This window comes from Callorhinchus milii, unplaced genomic scaffold (assembly GCF_018977255.1).
Source record: "Callorhinchus milii isolate IMCB2004 unplaced genomic scaffold, IMCB_Cmil_1.0 Scaffold5, whole genome shotgun sequence".
In the NCBI taxonomy this organism is placed as follows: domain Eukaryota; kingdom Metazoa; phylum Chordata; class Chondrichthyes; order Chimaeriformes; family Callorhinchidae; genus Callorhinchus; species Callorhinchus milii.
Window position 1 is genome coordinate 38,875,544 of NW_024704746.1, and position 19,363 is coordinate 38,894,906.

The 19,363-nt window shown below is 39.1% G+C and overlaps 1 protein-coding gene and 1 non-coding gene across 5 annotated transcripts in view; one reads left to right on the forward strand and one right to left on the reverse strand.

The window, feature by feature from the left end:
- msrb3 (methionine sulfoxide reductase B3) overlaps positions 1 to 19,363 on the forward strand; it is a 68,044-nt gene that overhangs the window by 19,769 nt on the left and 28,912 nt on the right. For all 4 annotated transcript variants that reach the window (XM_007904944.2, XM_007904945.2, XM_007904947.2 and 1 more), the window contains exons 3-4: positions 11,547 to 11,655; positions 13,218 to 13,295. In XM_007904944.2, coding sequence (XP_007903135.1) covers positions 11,547 to 11,655; positions 13,218 to 13,295 — 187 coding nt within the window. The remainder of the gene's footprint in view (positions 1 to 11,546; positions 11,656 to 13,217; positions 13,296 to 19,363) is intronic.
- On the reverse strand, positions 6,239 to 6,310 carry trnaa-agc. Its single transcript has one exon. It is a non-coding gene; the product is annotated as a tRNA-Ala (tRNA).

Sequence of the window (19,363 nt, forward strand, 5' to 3'; positions counted from 1 at the left end):
AAGTTATGAATGGTTGATAAAATCATGAGAAGGCAAAGATTGAATTATAAATTTAAAGTGCACTCTTGGCTGCCTTGATTTGATATGGTCTTCCTTTTCCATTCAAGTGTTGCTGAATGAGTTTGTAGCTTTCACCACCATCGTCAGATTCAATCGGACTTGTGGTGGTGCCAAGTTATGTTGTTCAGGGTCGCATCACGTGCTGGGGAGGTGAATGAGCATTGTAACTAAAATACTTTGGCGCAAAACTCAAGCCCGTTGCCAGGAATATTTCATAAGAAAAAGATTTATAGTGTGCTAGCAGAATTTTCAATATCCTCTCAATGATATAGAAGGATTAAGCCTCCTTCAATTTTATTTTGAGAAGTCCAGCTACGGTACTGCAACATTCGTACATAGAATTATAGTTAAGAATCCTTCATTCAGAACAAGAAGAACCACAAATGTCCACAAAAAATCTTTGTCAATGTAAAATACTGACCATGGTTTGGTGAGGAGGGGGTGGGAGAGAAGGAAGGCATTGCTATTGTGAAATGCAATCCTCAAAAAAGAATTAAATGAAGGGATGTGATCATTGTTACTGTAGTTTTTTCTACAGCAGATGCCCTGTGTCAATGCTGCATGAATTAGTTATTATTTGTTTGTGTTTTGCACTATAATTGCTTCTTCAGCTATTTGCTTAAGTAGTTCCTGATTCATGTCTTGTTAATGAAATGTGCACCACTGCTTGAGCCACTTACTCTCCTGCATGTAACTGTTCAACAAAAGGTTAACATAATCACATAATCATTTCTTTTTTGTGGGTGGGGGGGGAAAGACTTGGAATATTGTTAACAAAATATATAAATAATGATTTGGCTTTATGAGAGCACAGACACAATTATTGCTATCAGTATTACTGGGTAAACACTGAATTGATTTTGTATTGCTGCAGCACGTAAATGAGATGTAACTAGAAATGCTGTCTTTTTTTACAAAACCCTGAGTAAAATCAATTTATCCTTCAGATTTGGACCAGGAGCTCTACCAAAATCATCTATTTTCTTGTGAACTCAGATTGTTCTAGCAATTTTAACATTGGGGCAGAAACCCAAGCCAATGGGCAAATGGTCGAATGCACAACAAAATGGTAAAGAAATGAGCTGCATGTATGTCAGCTCAGGTCCGAAACATTGATTGTCCAGGGCCTTGGGACGTCCTCCCAACATGAAAGGCGCTATGCAAATGTAATTTTGTTGCTTGTTCTTGTTGTTGTCAGTGTTTAATGACCTTTGGAAATGTTTAAAAGTGTTAGAATCGACACTGAGTGCTTTTTCAACTATTTAATCATATATAATTAAATATGTTGGTTGCATTTATAATTCTAATATAGTTTTGTTTTCAGCAAAAACGCCCTCGGTGATCGTCTATTTAATATCATTTATCTCATTCTGTACAAGAGTGCTGCTATCATTCCCCCCCCTTCCTCCCCTGATGTTTATCTCCTCCTCTCCTGAAGGCAGTTAACTCGTTTCTCCTTTCATAAATATATGGTTCCAAGGGTGCTGTTTGCTCTTTGGTGCCTCAGTCAGATTGCCATTATTCATGTGTGAGCCTTGATAGTGACTGTTAGCAGGGTATTCAATTGTGGGGGGGGCATTGTAGCCTAGCTCGATCCTATTCTCATCTGAAGTCCACACATGGGCAGCTTCCAACAGGAGTCCCTGAACAACAGTTAGATGCAGGTACCTGACCTGATTTTCGCCCTTTCTAGCCAAGGGACAGTGAGTCCAATTGCATCACTGCAATTGCTTTCCCATCATAAATCAACTAACTCGGAGCAGATCAGGATTCAAGACTCCAACTTTCAGGCATATATGGCCTAGTAATACAGTGCCTCAACCCCCTAGACAACTAGGTTTTTGATTGTTTTTTTATATAAGTAGAAAAAAAACAGTCCTTTTTTACCCACACAACTACCCGCACATTTTAAATTAGGTTTATACTTGTCTGAACCTGAAGTGTGTTGCCTGGTAACAAACAAGTCAGAAAATCTTTCCAGATAGCTTCAGGAACCAACTATTGTTTTTGAGATTTTGATCACTTGTGTTGCAAATAGCCATTTGACACAGAAGATCAGGTACCAGAAAGTTGCACCCACAAAGGGAAAGTGAGTTCAGATCCCAAGATGTAGTTACAAATCATTGTGGAAACATGTAAGATAATTCTAGGTATTTGCTCACTTTATTTTACTAAGGATGTGATCAACAATATCTTTCAAACAAATATTTGAATGTTTAACACTCTCCATCAGAAATACAGTAACTTTGTATTTTGGTAGCAATACTGGGAAAACATCAGTGTTTTCATTTTTATGTTTAAGTGTTAACTAAACCTCTGTTAATCTTAACCGATTAAGTTACCCTTCCACTTTTTCCCTTACAACAAGGTTCGATTGGGAGAATTCAATTTACTTAACAAATTAGTAAATGCATTTTAATTTTCTCATTTTCACCAGTTCTTATAAAATCTCTTTTCCCGTAATATGTTGAACATTGTTTAACATAATTATTCCGCTGTAAAAAACAAAACTTTAGTATTCAAATAAATTGAAATTTTGCCACTAAATTGGAGGGTGGGGGAAAAAGACCTTGGTTAACCTTGTTATTGACCCAGTACTGTAGGAATGAATAGAGAGGAAATGGGCTTTAGGTGATTGACAAGGTAATCTGCTTCTTATTTATGAAAATATGTAAAAATACTTGAACATCAGCAAAAAAAAGTACAGTCCACCTTTATCTATTTGTGAACCTCTTAACTGAACAGTGGTATTAAGAATGATTTTTTTCAGAAAGTTGCATTTAAGTCGAACTCTGGCCACTTTAAACTTTTAACTGTGACCAAAGTAGTAGTGTTGTTAGAATGGCAGAGTCTGTTTTTCTTTATATACCCCAAATGGCCTGTTTTTTCTCTCCTTTTCTCTCTCTTATTCTCTCTCTCTCTCTCTCTCCCTTGCTGCCCCCAACAGGTTTTCAATTTCTCCGTGAGACTGGGAAATGAACAGAATAGAAACTGCTGGGTATTCCATACCAGAAACTGATACAAGAATTCTGGAATGTTTGGTCCATACTCAATTGCTCTATATGGACTGGGCCGGAGCTTGCTCGGATGTTGTGTTGTTTTATTTTTAAAAAATTATGCATGATGTAGTAAAAAGTGCACTTTTTAAGGCAAGTTGGGAATTTTTTTCTCTCTCTGCTTATTTACACAGCCCAATTTATTCTTTCACCGTCCAAATTGCAAACAGTTTTACGGAGAAGGAGAGTGATATTTAGATTTAAGGCTGGATCGCCAGGATGTGGAAAAAAATGTTGCTAATTAGAAACTGACCTTTATATGTACCAAAACAGAATAATTTGTAGGGTATGACATGAGGCACATTCCGGCAAAATTGTGTGAATATTGATTTAGTGGTTCTTGTAACACAAACAAAGAGACCTGGAACGCAATCTTTATCCCCTCCCGAATAAGACCAAGGCTAACAAAAGGATACAGAAGTACTCTTTCAAAGCTTGCTATTAGAATGAAGGTCTGCTACACAATTAATGAGCTGGTCTGTAAAAAGAAAACAATCTGTATTTCAGAATGTTCACATCAAAAGAAGTTGTGCAAAATTAAAATACATTAAAACCCTTACATCTTCTAATGGGTTGTTTTGAGTGGTTTTAATAGTTACAACTCCAAAAGTTAAAGCTCAGTGAAATAACATTTGTACCCTCCCAAAAATACTTAAATACTTAGTCAGTGCTAAATAACACTTTTTTTTAATAAGAAACAACATTCCTTAAATGAGTTGCCAGCATCTGTGTTTGGAGCTGTTTTTATGAATACTTTGTAGTAATGTCTCAAGGTAAAAGCAGAAAAGCATTCAATGTTAGGAAATTGCAATCCAATACCATGTAATTTAAACCTGCAGTTGCTTCTCTTGCAGTAAATGACATACAGATGGGCAACTTCATTCCTTGTAGTATGTGTGCACAATTGGCCTTTTTATACAAACACACGTTTCTTAGTAACAAAAGTATTATTTGCCACAAGTGTTTATTTTTCATTCTTTTTTGGTGCAAGTATTTTTTTGAAAGGCTAATTAGGTTTAAGTTATGTGTAATGCAGTTGTGTATAAACATTCACTAAAGTACAATGAAAGGAAAACTTAACATACAATACATTTTCCTTCCCTCCAGTTTTCCCTCTGTTTTTTCTCTACTTTCCCTCCTCTCCTGAAGATGGTGACTCATGCTGATGGGATATTTCCATAGGCAGGGATGGCAGCTATTCGTCATGTGTGAGCCTTATCATTGAGTGTTGCCAGGCTATTTAACTGCAGGGGCCATCACATCTGAGCCCAATTCCATTTGACATCTACTTATACATACTTCCAACAGGGGTCACTAATCAGGAGCAGAAATCCTGGCTTTCTTCCCCCTCCCCCTTCCCTCTCTAACCTCTCTCAAGATATTGTAGTTCACTTCTGTCCAATATTGTCTAAACTTAGCAGAAACCCACAATGTAACTTGGGACATTTATGCTCCATGTGGCTCAATACCACATCACTTGGTTTTATACGCCCAGCGATATGCCAGGAGAACTACACACTGTAGAATATATTTCCTTGTAGAAGAATCTCATTAGCAAGCAGTGCTCAGTCGAGAATTATACATCGTTTAAGGGCATCACATAATGAGAAAAAAAGTCCTAAAATTCAACCTAATCCCCCCGAAATTGTAAATGCAGTTTTTGCAGCTCACCTGCTGTGAAGCTATTCAAATGTCAGAAGCAGATTTATTACTGTAATACCAACCCTCTACTGTAGAAATGTGCCTCTTCATCTTCAAAGTACATACACACGTGTACTTTCAGCAGGGGTCACTGGATAGCCATTCTGAGCAGGATCCTTGGTTGATTTATTTTGCCACTTCCCTAGTCCAGAGATGCTGAGACCAATTGTAGCAGCCCTACTGCCTACTCCTGATTCAGCACAGGCAAAATACAAGATCTGAGATCTGGCCTGACTCGGTACCATAACGAGCAATGCATTTATCTGCAGGACCTTTGAGAGTCAACTGATAAAAAAAATGAATGTTTTGTTTTATCTTCAGCAATATACAGCTTCTCCCCATCACCCTTCTGTGTCTGTCCTCCTGGTGTGTGTGTGGGAGGGGGTGGGGGGGTCAAGTAGAAGATAAGTGGGGTCTCCTTGGAGCTTTGCTGGCTCCAAGGTGACGTGCTTGGCAAGGGAATGTCGGAAATGAGTCAATCCTCTGTCGCAGCTTTGGTAGTTCAGTTCCTGGTCTGCAATATTCCAGGGCACCATAACAAGTGACATCAACAGGATTTGAAAGGGCAGACTGGGAGTCCGGATTCTTCCCACTCTGCTCCTGTTAACTCAGCAAGCTAAAGTGCTAAATATTGTGTGGTCCTAGCTGGACCAGCAGCAGGAAGCTTGCCATGCAATATGTTCAATGGCAAGCTACACATTTTTAGTTCGTTAAACTAACCAGCACACACTCTGGATCCCCAAGCTTTGGCTAATGCCAACCTATAATAATAGTATAATAATCCTTGCATTTGACATAGTGCTTTTCATGTCTTCTCGACATCTCAAAGCACTTCACAGAGTATACTGTAAAGTGAATTGACTGTATATTTGTGGACGAAACGCAGCAGCCAATTGCGCACAGCAGTGTCCCACAAACAGTCGTGGATTGAGTAACGGAATTATTATCTTTTTTTCTTGAGGGATTATTATCCTTGGAAAAGCGATGCACCGATCTACTAACAACCAGGTTCCTACTTACTGCCTAGGTAAACAGAGGCATGTGGAGTAAGGAAACTTGACCAACATTTTATCCTGCCAGGAATAGAACCCATGTCTCTTGCTTGAAAAGCGAGTGGTCTAGCCACTGAGCTACAGGACTCCTCACCTGCGCCTAATACTCTCCAGATTGAATTACAATATGTAGATAATAATAATATTCCTTGCATTTGATATAACACTTTTCATGTCTTCTCGACGTCTCAAAGTGCTTCACAGAATATTCTGTAAAGTGAATTGACTATATTTGTGGGCGAAATGGGGCAGCAAATTGCGCACAACTGTGTCCCACAAACAGTCATGGATTGAAGCGACCAATTTATTATTGTTTTTTCTTGAGGGATTATTATCCGGCGTGTGGAGCAAGGAAACTTGGTCAAGGTTTCACCCTGCCGGGAATCAAACCCAGGTGACTCGCTTGCTAGGCGAATGCTCTAACCACTGAGCTACAGGACTCCACTAAGTCCACTATAGATGGCATACATATATACGGAACTCAGTCTGGTTTGAATACTTTTAAGGGAGGTACTGGGTTTCTGCATGTGTCAGGTACCCATCTGACCAAACAAAAAATACTTTCTGTGATGACTGAAAATGTACATATTCTAGCCTTTCTTAAAAAAAATCACAGGATGTCGGCAACACTGTAGGCTGGGCCAGCATTTATTGTCCGTCCCTGATTACTCTGAGAAAGTAGTCATGGGCCTTCTATTTAAATTGCTGAAGTTCTCTTGAACTTTTCTGTGGTATTATTCTTACAGCTGAATGGCTTGCTCAGCTATTTCAGAGGGCATTAAGGGACAACCACATAGTGTGGGCCTGAAGTCCTATGTGATGACCAAATTAAGTTCGCAAATTGGTTGCCAATTTTGCCCACAAAACACACAGTCACATCACTTTACAGTATATCCTGTGTAGCACTTTGGGACGTTCTCCTGATGTGAAAGGCACTATACCAAATGTAAGTATTATTATTATGTGGTCCAGGCCAGGATTTCCTTCCCTGAAGAACATTAGTGAACCAGTTGGTTTCAATGCAGTTTTGTCTCCATTTTTCTGGTTAGCTCAAGTTACCAACATTTTTTTTAAATTCAAATTATGCAATTGCTGTAGCAAGATTCAGACCCACAACCTTATGGTTGCTAGTCCAGTAACATTTCCGTTCCCTTTTATTTTAAGTTTGTTTTAACAATTGAAGGCCTATCTTTATCGGGATTTATATTTTGGAATCGGGAAAACATTTGAAATTAATACAAATTATCACTCGGAGGTTTGGATTTGATTCAGTACATATCTTAAAACCATCATAGCTGCATCTGATGCCCCCCACATCAGAAGTAATCCTTATTTTAAAGTGATAGCCAGACAGAGCCTGAACTGTGTTCAGCACACTACTGTATGTGCCTCCTTCAATGTTTTGGATTAGTTTGTTTAAGATTGAAATTTGCACTTATCTTAAACAAATACCTAGGAAACCACGGAGAAACATTGGCAACAGCTAAGCTTCACTGGGAGTTTCTTTTAAAAATCTGATTTGCATATATGTGGAGTTGATTAAAGTTCAGCTCCATGGAGACTTGCTTACCTCTCCACCGACCTCCCCCTCCCCTCCAAACACATTAGGAGCAGAACAAAGCTATATCAAAGTCTTCATTATATACTCTCCTAAAACAAATAAATTGGCAAGAATAAATTAAATACCGTAAAACTATACTACTATACAGCATGTGCCTGGCTCTAAAGTTAGAGTATGAAAGGAATGCTAGTCTAAAGGAAACCTTTTTTTGGTTAAAACATTTGGAAAATTAAATGTTAACTTTGATTGCTGTCCATGAGTTTCGAATGAATATTTTCCAAATAATGCTAACATATTGAAACTAACAAGTATTTTATTAATGTAATTTGTGTCGGCCTGGCTCAGTAAGTAGCATGCTTGCCTTTGAGTCAGAAGGTTGTAGGTTCAAAGCCCCACATCAAGACTGAGATCATAGTCTAGGTTGACATTCCAATACAGCGCTTGAGAAGCTCTACATTGTCAGATGCGCTGTCCTTCATATGAGTCATCACACCCAGGTCTCACCTAGCTGTTCAAGAGGACATTAAAAATCCCATGGCACTATTTGAAAAGAGAAGGGAATTTCTCCTGAGATCCTAGCCAAAAAATTGATCATTCACATCATGGCTGTTTGTAGATCAATGTTATGTGTAAATTGGCTGTTCCATTTGCCTACAAATACACAGTCCCTACACTTTACAGTAAATCTTGTGAAGTGTTTGAGACATCTCGATGACTTGATAAGGTGTTATATACCAGGATTATTAATATTCATAAACCTACATTACAATTCACTCTTCTAAATTCTTTCTTCAAAATCTCCTTTGTTTTTTCTCCAACCTCCACCCCCAGAACACAGCGTTGAAACCCAACCTTTATTTAAACCATATCTACTTTTTGAGGTTACATGTTAACAGTGTTGTATTACACTAAAGAATAGTGCGATACAGGATTGTATCAAGCATACTGAATTCCCACTAGCAGCTGGGCATCTATGGAAAATCAGTAAGCAGAAAGTTTCACTCAGGAAGGGAGGGAAATTTCATCCTGACTGAGTATTGACTGAGATACAGTGAGGTGACTACCACCGTGTCACTGATAGTGGACTAACTGATCCCATCTCAGTGTAGTGATATTGTAGGAATTGCACTTGAAATCCCATGGTGATTATGTTGATGCAACTGCACAGGAATTAGTATTTGTAACAATAATATGTGCGGGCATATTTGGGAACTGCAGAGAGTGTGAATATTAAAGCAGCTGGACAATTAATTTTTAGTGGACTAAGTGATGGTGTAAAATGATGAAATAAGAGAGGAGTGTATTGTATGGAGAAATGATTTGAGGATCACAAAATCACAAGTCAGGTTTAAATGAAGAAGGTGCAATGACACATTTTGAACTCATCATCTAATATGTCCTCTACGTGAAAGATTCTATATCAAATGCAAGGATTATTATATCAAATCAACTGTCTATAATATAAACATAATATTTATTATTTTACAACATCTCATTTTTTTCTTGAATGAGTTCAATATCCTGGTCTCAACTTCTCTTTAACCCGTTCTGGATGTTGACTTCCCTCTGTGTAAAGAGATACTTACCCCATTGACCTACTGATTAAAAGTTATCCCCCAGTGTTTGGTCTAACTATACAGACTAGAAAGTTACATGTTTGATTCCAGGTCTTTGCTGAGGTTGCTGATTTCAAGCCAACAGTTGGGCAACAAAAGTTTTGCTCAGTGATCCCTAGGCCACGGAGGGCAAAAATCACCCAATGTTAATAGTCCTACTTACTTATCTTTGTTGGAATTTGCCCACGTGTGGACACTGCACAAGCCGTGAGTTTGGCTTTGGCTCTGATACTCCTTCAAATAGCCTGCCAAAACTCACCATCTTGTCTCGTACATGAATAATAGTTAATTCAGGGTGGTCCAACTGGTGGTCCATGGGCTGCATCCGGCTCAACCTCCACCCGCCCTGCATTTCATCCGGCTCACCTGCTCCCTCCATAACCCGTAAATGGAACGCTATGTTTCTGCAGGGCAAACACAAAAATATTGCTTATGTGCCTGCAGATGTTTCTCAAATAGGGCATTCGACCATCAACAGCCAAAAGGTTGAACCAGCCTGGGTTAGTTGGGTGAGGAGCTGGAGGGTGGCTGGTAACCTAGGAATGATATCCCAGCAAAGAGTTGATGTCTTCAAGAAGGAGGAGAAGAAAAAGAAGATAATTATTAAAAAGTTAAAATGGAGGGATATCCTAATTGGGCTGGAAACTAAACCAGAAAAAACTATGTGGGATAAAGCAAGTGATTGACAAAAAGGAAACAAAGTGAGAGAATGTGCTTCTCCCTAGTGTATATTTAGGATACCTGAATCCATGCTGTGTAAATATGAGATAATCACATTTCTGATGCAATATAAACAAATCTCAAGCCCCAATTGATTCCTGGTGCGCTTTGAACTGGTCTATCCAATTTCTCCTCTATATGTTTTCTAGGTAGCTTCTGTTTTGCTCTGTTCTTACCTGCTATAGTATAACTAAATATCACTGATGTTTTCAGGATTTAATTGGTGTAGTACTGAAGATTAAGTCAGAAGTATAAGTCTGCTTAAAAGATGACTGAACTTTCAGCAACCACCCACAAGCAGTAGTGAAGTTGCCAATATTGCAATGCTGAAAATGTTGAACAAACATGGCTAAATGTATAGTACCACGGTGCTAAAATGGTAACAAATAACTAACTACATGGTGAATGTATGCTAAGTGTTTTCCTTTAATATGCTCTGCATTGTGTTGCAGGATCCCTTTGCTTGGCTAGTTATGTTCTAAATAATCAAGACAAATTAATTCTTAGAAAGAATTGGATTTTATTGTGTGTACTGCAGCAAAGAATCCATTTCCTATGCCACATAGAGAAGTTACGTACATTAGCTCATTAGCACAGTTAATGAGATTTTTGGTACAGTTGTTGGTGTATTAGAAATACAAATCTTGCTATGTAGTTTGAGATGTGGAGTAAAGTAGCAGATTCCTTTTTTGTTAAAAAAATAAATTAAAGCTGTATATCAACCAATTTGTGACAATTTATACTGTGGGAAGAGTTCTTGTTGAAGGCAAACTTTCAGACATTACCACAATATACAAATCAAAACATCCCCATTTTACATGCTGTGTATATTTTGATTGCATTTTGATATGCTTACATTTTTTGTGAGAAGTGTTTCAAATTATTTGTCGCTGACACTATCTGCATTGTCCTGTTAGCGATTAATTTGCCCATTGACTTGAATGTACAAATGTAATATGCTTGAGCTGTTGAGTTTACAAGATTAGTAACATATTTGAAAAACATTAGTTAAAATCACTTTCTTTGTGAACAGAAAAATAGATGAAACCTGACCCTCTGCTCAAGAGGTGCCTCAGTGCTTTCTTAAATACAGGTACAGCTGTGCTATTATCTGAGCTGCATAATCATATCAGGGCAGCTATCCATGTTGGTAACTTAGCAATGATCAGAGAAAAGCCCTGAGAATGTAGTTTTGATCCACTTTGTGGGAGAGATGGGCAGAAGCCAACAGGTGGTATGCAGAATTTAATGTGAACGCATTTGCATCTTAACTTTAACTGATATTACAAAAGACCTGGGAGAATAGCAATTGTATCAATTTCGTACCACCTCATCTTTTCTACTCTGAAGAGACTGGCACAAAACCACAATGAGTGCAGGGATCAAGAGACTCTTATGTATTAGTGGTTTCATGTCATTGTCTTTCAACACAACCAACTTAAATCCAAGTAAACTCCACAGTTGGATTTCAGTATCAAATTAACAGTGCAAAATCATCTTTTTGGGGCTATGCTGTGTTAAGTGTGATTACATGTGCACAATCAAAGCTTTGCCTGCAACTTGTTGTTATTGCTTCAATGGAGTCACCTGGCTCTTTTGCACATTCTTAACTTGGAATTAAAAGAAATAATCAGCTGCAGTTCAGCTGAGCTCAGCACTGCATTAGGGACTAGTTTGACGATTGACAAATGAGCACAGAAGCTGTGCTGTGGCTGTCAGCCAAAGCAATTATTCAGGATTTAACTTAAAAGGCTCATTCTACCATATCCTCTCTTTCCAGGTTCATGTAGGGACAAAAAGAGCTGCAAGGTGGCCTTTCCACAGGCGGAACTGAGGAAGCGGTTGTCACCTCAGCAGTACCATGTCACTCAGGAAAAGGGGACTGAGAGGTAGGACTAGATAAAGTGGCTTGGCTGTACACTGTATAATCTGCAACCCTTCTTCCTCCTCCTTTACTTTCACTATCTGGTATGTTTAAATCCTTTGCTTCCCTTCCACCCAAACAGCCTATTCCACTGTGGTGCCCAAGATGTTTTGCTTGGAATAACTCTGCTTTATCCCCTTGATAACAAAATCCTGTGGAATTCTTTGTATTTTACTATAGTACATAACATAAATCAACAAAGTAATAGTCTGGGCACAAGAGTATTTCTTTAGGAGTCTCTCTGTAGAGGCTGGAGTAAACTAAACACTGAGGGAAATGGACCAGTGCCAGTCAGCAGAGTTTGAAGGTGGTCATTGTGTGCTCAGACATTAGGCTGCCAAAAGAAGGTAGCGTAATTAAGCTGGATTTTTTGGAACACATGTGGAGAAAGTATTTATTGGCTCATTTGCGGTTGGAATGCCAAAAATGTTCAATAACGGCCCTTGCATGGTTGTAGTCCTTGGAAGCTGGCCCTCAGTGCTGTTTCATTTTTTTTTTAAAAAGTCTCCGCTTCCAATGCTGTATTTAGTGAATAAGAGTCACTCAGCTGATTTCAGCCAAGAGTTTCTGTGCCAAGGCTAACCATTTTGTTGAGCTTATACAGTGGACTCTGGCACAAGTACTCGACTACCTCTTATCCAAATTTATTAATGATGCAACTGCTTACTTCCATTCATGGCTTGCACATGGGGTCTTTGCTAATAGGCTTTACTTTCTTCCGGTCACAATGTACTGTTTGAGTTTACTGAACGTGAGTCATTGGCACAGGAACACCAGAAAAGAGTTGGCAGCAGACTTGAACCCGCTAACCCTCAGCTTCCAGCCAAAACACATTATGTGATGCACAAAACCAGCAGAATGATTCACTGAGTGCAAATGTCTGGAGATTATAAGTCATTCTTACAATCCTATTTATGTAAAAAAAATTGTTTTTCTGGGACGGGAGACAGGAGAATATTTTGCCGCATCCGCCTACAAAATACACAGTTGCTACACTTTACAATAAATCCTGTAATTTGCTTTGAGACGTATTCTCTCGCATGAAAAGGGCAATATTAAATGCAAATATTATTTTTTATGGGTTGTGTCAACTGTTCTGATGGGTTAGTGGGTAAAAAATTATAATCCTTACATTTGATAGTGCCTTATCATGCCGTTGAGACATCTCAACGACGTGATAAGGTAGTAGAAGTGTATAATGAATTGACTGTATATTTTGTGGGCAAAACAGGAAGACAATTGCGTCCAGCAGTGTCCCACAAACAGTCGTGGATTGAGTAGCCAAATTACTATTATTTATCAAGGCAATCCAATACATTTGGCTATGTGCAGTTATATGAAATTAGTTGATTTTAGCCAGGGTACGGTGAAGGTATGATTGTCTTGGTGCTTTGGATTAGGATTGAAAAACACAGTCTCCTATTCCTTCTGTATCTGTACTATTGAAATATAAAGTTGATTGAACTTGTTTAACATAATATGGCTTCACAGTTTGCTTGTACTGATTCTATACATTTTCTCTCCCAGTGCTTTTACAGGAGAGTACACATTTAACAAAGATGACGGGATCTACCAATGTGTAGTTTGCAAGACCCCTCTTTTTAAGTAAGTGTAATAAATGATGGCTAGACATGCCTCTAATTGGCAGATTGGTTATTGAAAAATCTTGTAACAAGTATGAATTGAGTGATTAAGCAGAAAATATTTTTAAAAAAACTGTCAGGAATGTTTCAACTCTAGTTTTATTGAACTCACTCCTCCGTTCCACACAATTGTTAGCATTACATTTTGGTATCTGCAATCTTTGTGCAATTTAGGATACCATAATTGGGGCATCTACGAGACAGGGTGGGGGGAGGAGCAGAAGGTACCAAATGTAGAACACCCCCAAATTGTGTAAAAACTTTAAAGCTAAATAAAAACAGATGACCGGATGTAGTGTTTACCATAGTAAACTTCCTTCTATTCACCAAATTTATTGAGCAGTTAGAAAGAAATGTTGAGGATTGATCATAAAACTGTGTCCAGATTACCAGCGTTACCCCTGTAAACGTTCAGGTTCTGCAGCAACCTTGATGATGGCAGCAGTCATCTGGATTTAATAAACCTTAAATGTTTTTCAGTTATGGTATGGTTGCCTCTTGGCTATTGTTAGCATGTAGCCGCACTAAATGTATTTTTTTTTAACAAGTATTTAGCAGTTCTCCTGACCAAATCCATTAATGAAATAATACCTTATGTGTAGTTTTATTTATTTCTAACTTGAAATAAATGATGCACATTCACTGTCCAATAATTTTATTTTCCTATTATTTGCAAGTTACATTGAAGGGTCAGCATCCTTATTGTCGAATATCTTTTCATACATTGGAAAGTCAGACACGCCAGTTCCTCAGGGTGTTCTCTGCAGCACAACTGATTATTTCTGCTGAGCTCCTTACAGTCCTAGACCACATAAAACATTGTCCAGGGCGACCCTGACACAGGTGAGCTAAGGAGAGAAGAGATGGAGCCTAATGAAATATCTGTTATGTCTAATATACAATATTATTCCTGCATGATAGCACCTACATATCAAAATGTCAAGCATTTCACAAGTAATTGCTGCCAAATGTAGAACTATGTTTCTGTAGGCAAGCACAGTAGCCATTCTGCACAGATCAAAGTCCCACAAACAGCCAAGACGTGAATCTGGAGGAGTGTTGGCCAAAGTAAACCTCCCTTCTCTTAATGAATAGTGTCCTGGGATCTTAATATGCAGACAGAGGGCCTCAGTTTAATGTCTCATCTGAAGGACAACACCTCAGACACCGCACGTCTCCCAAAGTACCTCACTGGAGTGGCAGTCTGGACTATAAGCCCAAGATCCCACAACCTTCTGACACAGGGTGAGACTGGTGATAACTGAGTTAAACTGACACAATTTTAGATGCATTTGACTGTGTTCTGGACCACTAGATTGAGACTACTCTCAAAGGCAAAATCAGGCTTGCACAGAATTGAGCCATACAAGAAGTCGCAGGATTAATTCTGGTGAGTTAGCAGATCTCAGCTAAGGTATCAGTGCAGACACTGCAATATGCCTTGTTCTAATGCTTTCTATTTCTATGTTGTCCCTAGTCTTGGAGAAGTTAAAATCTCAGGGTTTCCACTCCTGGTCTCACTCCGTACCAACCTGTCTGCAACCTCTGCTCAGCGGACTCTGGCCTGCTCTATGTCCCCGCCAACCCTACCATCAATGGTCGGGCTTTCTGCCCCCACCCTTTGGAACTCCATCCCACAGTCCCTTCACCTTGGACCCTCCCTTGACTTCTTCAAGGCCCGTCTCAAGACCCTCCTCTCCATCCGTGCCTTTGGTCAGCCCACCCTTCCTGCATATCCCTCGTGCCCTCCATTCCACCAACAGTGGCGCGCTTTCAGCCATTCCGGTCCAAAACCGTGGAACACTCTTCCTCTTCCGCTTTCCCCCTTCCTTCCCCATATTTAGATTGTGCCTGAAGATGCAAATCTTTAACTGTCCAGCTCCTTGGGATGTCCTCCCGATGTGAAAGGCACCTTTCATGTCGGGAGGACATCCCAAGGCGCTGGACAAATAGAATTTGTTGTTATACAAATGTCATTTATTGAAGTTAGTTGCTATACAGTTAACCTTCTGCATAGTGCAATTATGAGGACCTTGGCTGACAGTAAGACTTAGCTGTGAAGCCCCAGCACCATAGTGAAATGACCTGCCAACACTGTCTGACTGGGCTCAGGCTTGTATTCGGGAAGTTTCTAACAAATAGTTGTTACAGCAGTGATACAGTTACAGTGTAGTGATATTGATAGTTTTGATGTTCTTGAAACCTTTGTCATAAAAATCCAGCGTCATAAATTTAATAATTAAACTTTTTTATTAATTCTGTGATAATAATCCTTGCATTTGATAAAGCGTCTTATCATGTTATTGAGACATCTTAAAGCGCTTCAAATTATGTATTCTAAATTGGAATGACTGTATTTTGTGGGTGTAAGAAAAATAAGTAATTTACATTGTTAATGTTCAGTAAACTTGTAGTGATTCTTCATAATTATTCATCTTTCAATGAAAATATTACCAGTGTCAGTCTGGCTCATTTGGTAGCACTCTTTGAACCAAAGTGCCATCTGCCTGTTCAGGTGAACACTAAAGATCCAATGGCACTACTTGAAAGGAGAAGGAATTACTCCCAGTGTTCTGGCCAATAATCCCCTGGGTAAAATTAGAGACTCACTCCATGGTTTATTGTGGGATGTTGCTATATGCAATTTGACTGTCATGTTCACCTACAGATACAATCATTACATTTACAGTAGCTTGCGTGAAGTGCTTAATGCCACCTCCTTGCATATATCAATTTTTAAAATCAATGACGTGGAGTTTCCAAAAGCCAGTAGAAGCAAAGATGTGCTCCCCATCCTATAAAAAAAAGTGTCCTATGTGATTTGAAGGCAGTCATCTTGTCTTGAGATTCAATTGATGTTTACAATACATGACTGTTTGTGGGACACTGCTGTGCGCAATTGGCTGCCGTGTTTCGCTCACAAAATATACAGTCAATTCACTTTACAGTATATTCTGTAAAGCGCTGTAAGACATCTCGAAGACGTGATAAGGCACTGTATCAAATGCAAGGATTGTTATTATAAACCACTCATATTTAACTTGGATGCTTTATGGTGTCATCTGAATTCCTCAAATAAGATTCTTGACTTTTAATTGTCCCCAGATATTCATTGTTTCATGCCATTACCAAAGTCATTGTGAGCCCTTCAAATGTCCATGGCTGTTCATCTAAGTTGAATGTTTGATTAATCCACTCTGTTTTAAAACAAACGAAAAGCAATGTCCATTTTGTGAAAACTGTTTATCTAAAATACCATTCAGTTGATTTTCCTATGCTCCTCATAAAATTGCCAATACATATGTTGATCTAGAAAGATCAATGTTTGTTTTGTTAAGAAAATGCCCACAAGGTAACTGCTTTTTTTGTCCGTTGTGAGCACCAAACATGAAACACAGCTATTTGGGTGAGCTACCAGAGAACTACAGACCCATTTGGAACTTACCTGCTTTCAAAGTGGGGAATTGGGTAAAAAGGGTGCATCCCTCCATGGAGATTCCATGCCAGATGCACAACAATTTCCATGTGTAGGTGGTGTGCATACTGTGGAACTCTTAAGCCTTGTGATAGGTTTCTGCATATGTCAGACACCCAGCTGACCAAACGTGAATGGGCAGCTTCAAAAATGAAATGATTAAAAGGCTTCCTTCCAAGTTATGCTCCACATTTGAAATTGGTGGCTTGTTCTCTTTTGTACAGCACCAATGCTGGACTTCCAGAATAACCATTTTTGTAAACAGGACCTATATCACTTTTGTAAACAAGAGACCTGCAAATGCTGGGCAGCGTTTAATTAGTGTGCTCTACAACCCATCAACCTCTAACAGCAGTATAGAGCTGTTCCTCAAGGAACAGACTTAATGGACTGAATGGCATTTTCTTGTTCTATGCTTCATTGTCCAAGTCTGTTAGATACAGTATCTATATGACTCACTAGAACTGTTCCCTCATGCTATTGTATAGCATTTTAGTTATCTCAATCCTGGTGAATAACACATTTGTTACAAGACCGTTGAAAATACAGCGCGTGTGTATTTTACATTGGATGTTGGGCCGATTGACAAACCTTTGAAATTACACTGCTGATTTCTTATGCTCTGCCATGATTAAGAATCAGGTTAGTTAACCTTATACTATTACATAAAATACTGTAACCTCAAATGCACTTTAGTTCTCTGTTGCTTAGGGGAAGAGGGGGGAAAAAATTTAAGCAGATTCTCAGGTAGTTAAATGTTTTTTTTATTGAAAGGTCTTTATGCACATGTAACATCCTCTAACTGGGCTCTTGCTGACCAGCTCTTGTATCTTGCTGTGACAGCTGTGGACAGATATACAACTGATCGTTAATGTGTGATATAAATCTGACCGGAGCATGCTCACTAATTGGTTCGAGAACCCCATACAGACAATGCTGTCTTGTAGCAGCTTGCATGGATAGGCTTAGTCTGAGGGTTAATTCTGCTTGACAGGACATCAGCAGCATCTTGAGAGTAATTACCCAACTGCAGTTTTCCCACAGCTGAACGGAGAGCTTCAAAGGCTCCTGAATTTACAGCTAGTATTAACCTATATCTGAAACATAATGTTCCCACAAGGACAAATTTTTTTTATCCTTTTTCAAAACTTATAAATTGCTCGTCAGGTAATTACACCATAGTGGTGACGAAGGTGTGTGTGTCTGGGATTGTGGTACGGTACAGAGTTTAAAACATTCAGAAAAGTATTTTATTCTTTGTTCTGCTGAGGTGCTGCTCTAACTGTGTGCTGTCTAACCTCTGCACAGTGATCATGGCTTTCAAAAGCCTATTCTATCCATTGATTAAAGTGCCTTTTATTATAAGGGAGTACTTGAACTTTAGATCCCTTAAAATGTTTAATATTTAAGCCTTGACTTTTTGCTGTCTTCTGCTTAACAATAAGGGAACTTGGGGCTTGGGTTCCCTCCAGTTCACATTTTCTCCCCCCCACCCCACCACCCATCCCTTGAAAGTGTTGACTTCTGCTGATTGCAAATGTATGTATGAGGCTGGGAAGTTTCCAGTACTTTGCGTTAGTGATCATTTTTCAATTTAGATAATCAAAGGCGGGCTATTTGAGCATTGTGGTTATTATAATGACCTCAATCCTATTCTCAACACGAGGTTCACACTTGCGTTATAGTATATCCAAACCGTCGTCAGGCAGCAATAAATGAAGCAAATGGGATGCTGGGCTACATTGCTAAATCAATTGAGTTCAGATCCTCAAAAATCTGCTCAAGCTGTACAATGCTCTAGTTGAGCTATATCTGTACAGGTTTGATCATAGTGACATAAGTTGCCCAAGCCCTGTGTAAAACAACTAAACATGCCCTATGATTAATAATCTTGAGTTCTTCAAAGTTCGCAGGTACTGTTTTTAGCCTCCACTCTCTGGAACTCCTCCTTCACAACTCCCTTGCCTTACCAACTTCAAGGTCCGTCTCAAGACCTTGCACATTCGGTCATCTTCCTCTCTCCACCCCTCTTGGTTGCCATCCCTCCTGAATCCTACCCCCAGCTTGGGTGCAAACCCTTTGTCCAGCGCCTTGTCCTATTGACGTGAAAGGCACTAAATAAATGAAATTTATTGTTGTGCAGGGCAAAAAACAGTATTAACACCAAGGTAACTAATAGCAGGAATAGATAACCAGAAGGCATGATTGAGGCCTAGTAGAACAACTTTTCTGGAAGGATGCGATCAAATGGGTGGCAGAGCCTTCTGCCTCTGAACTTCTCTTGTGAGCATTATGTTAAGATTACACCAAATATAAACTGTTCAGATTGGAACCCACGACATAGATCTGAACACCAGTGGACGGGCATTGATTTTGGTTGCGTACAAAGGACACAATCACTATACTATACAATAAAGCCCGTGAAGCGCTTTGAGAGGTCCTCCTAATGTGAAAGGCACTATCAAATGCAAAGATCATTATCATTGTATTATTCAACAACAAATTACATGCCTTTCGCATCGGAAGTATGTCCCAAGGTGCTGGAATTCTATAAT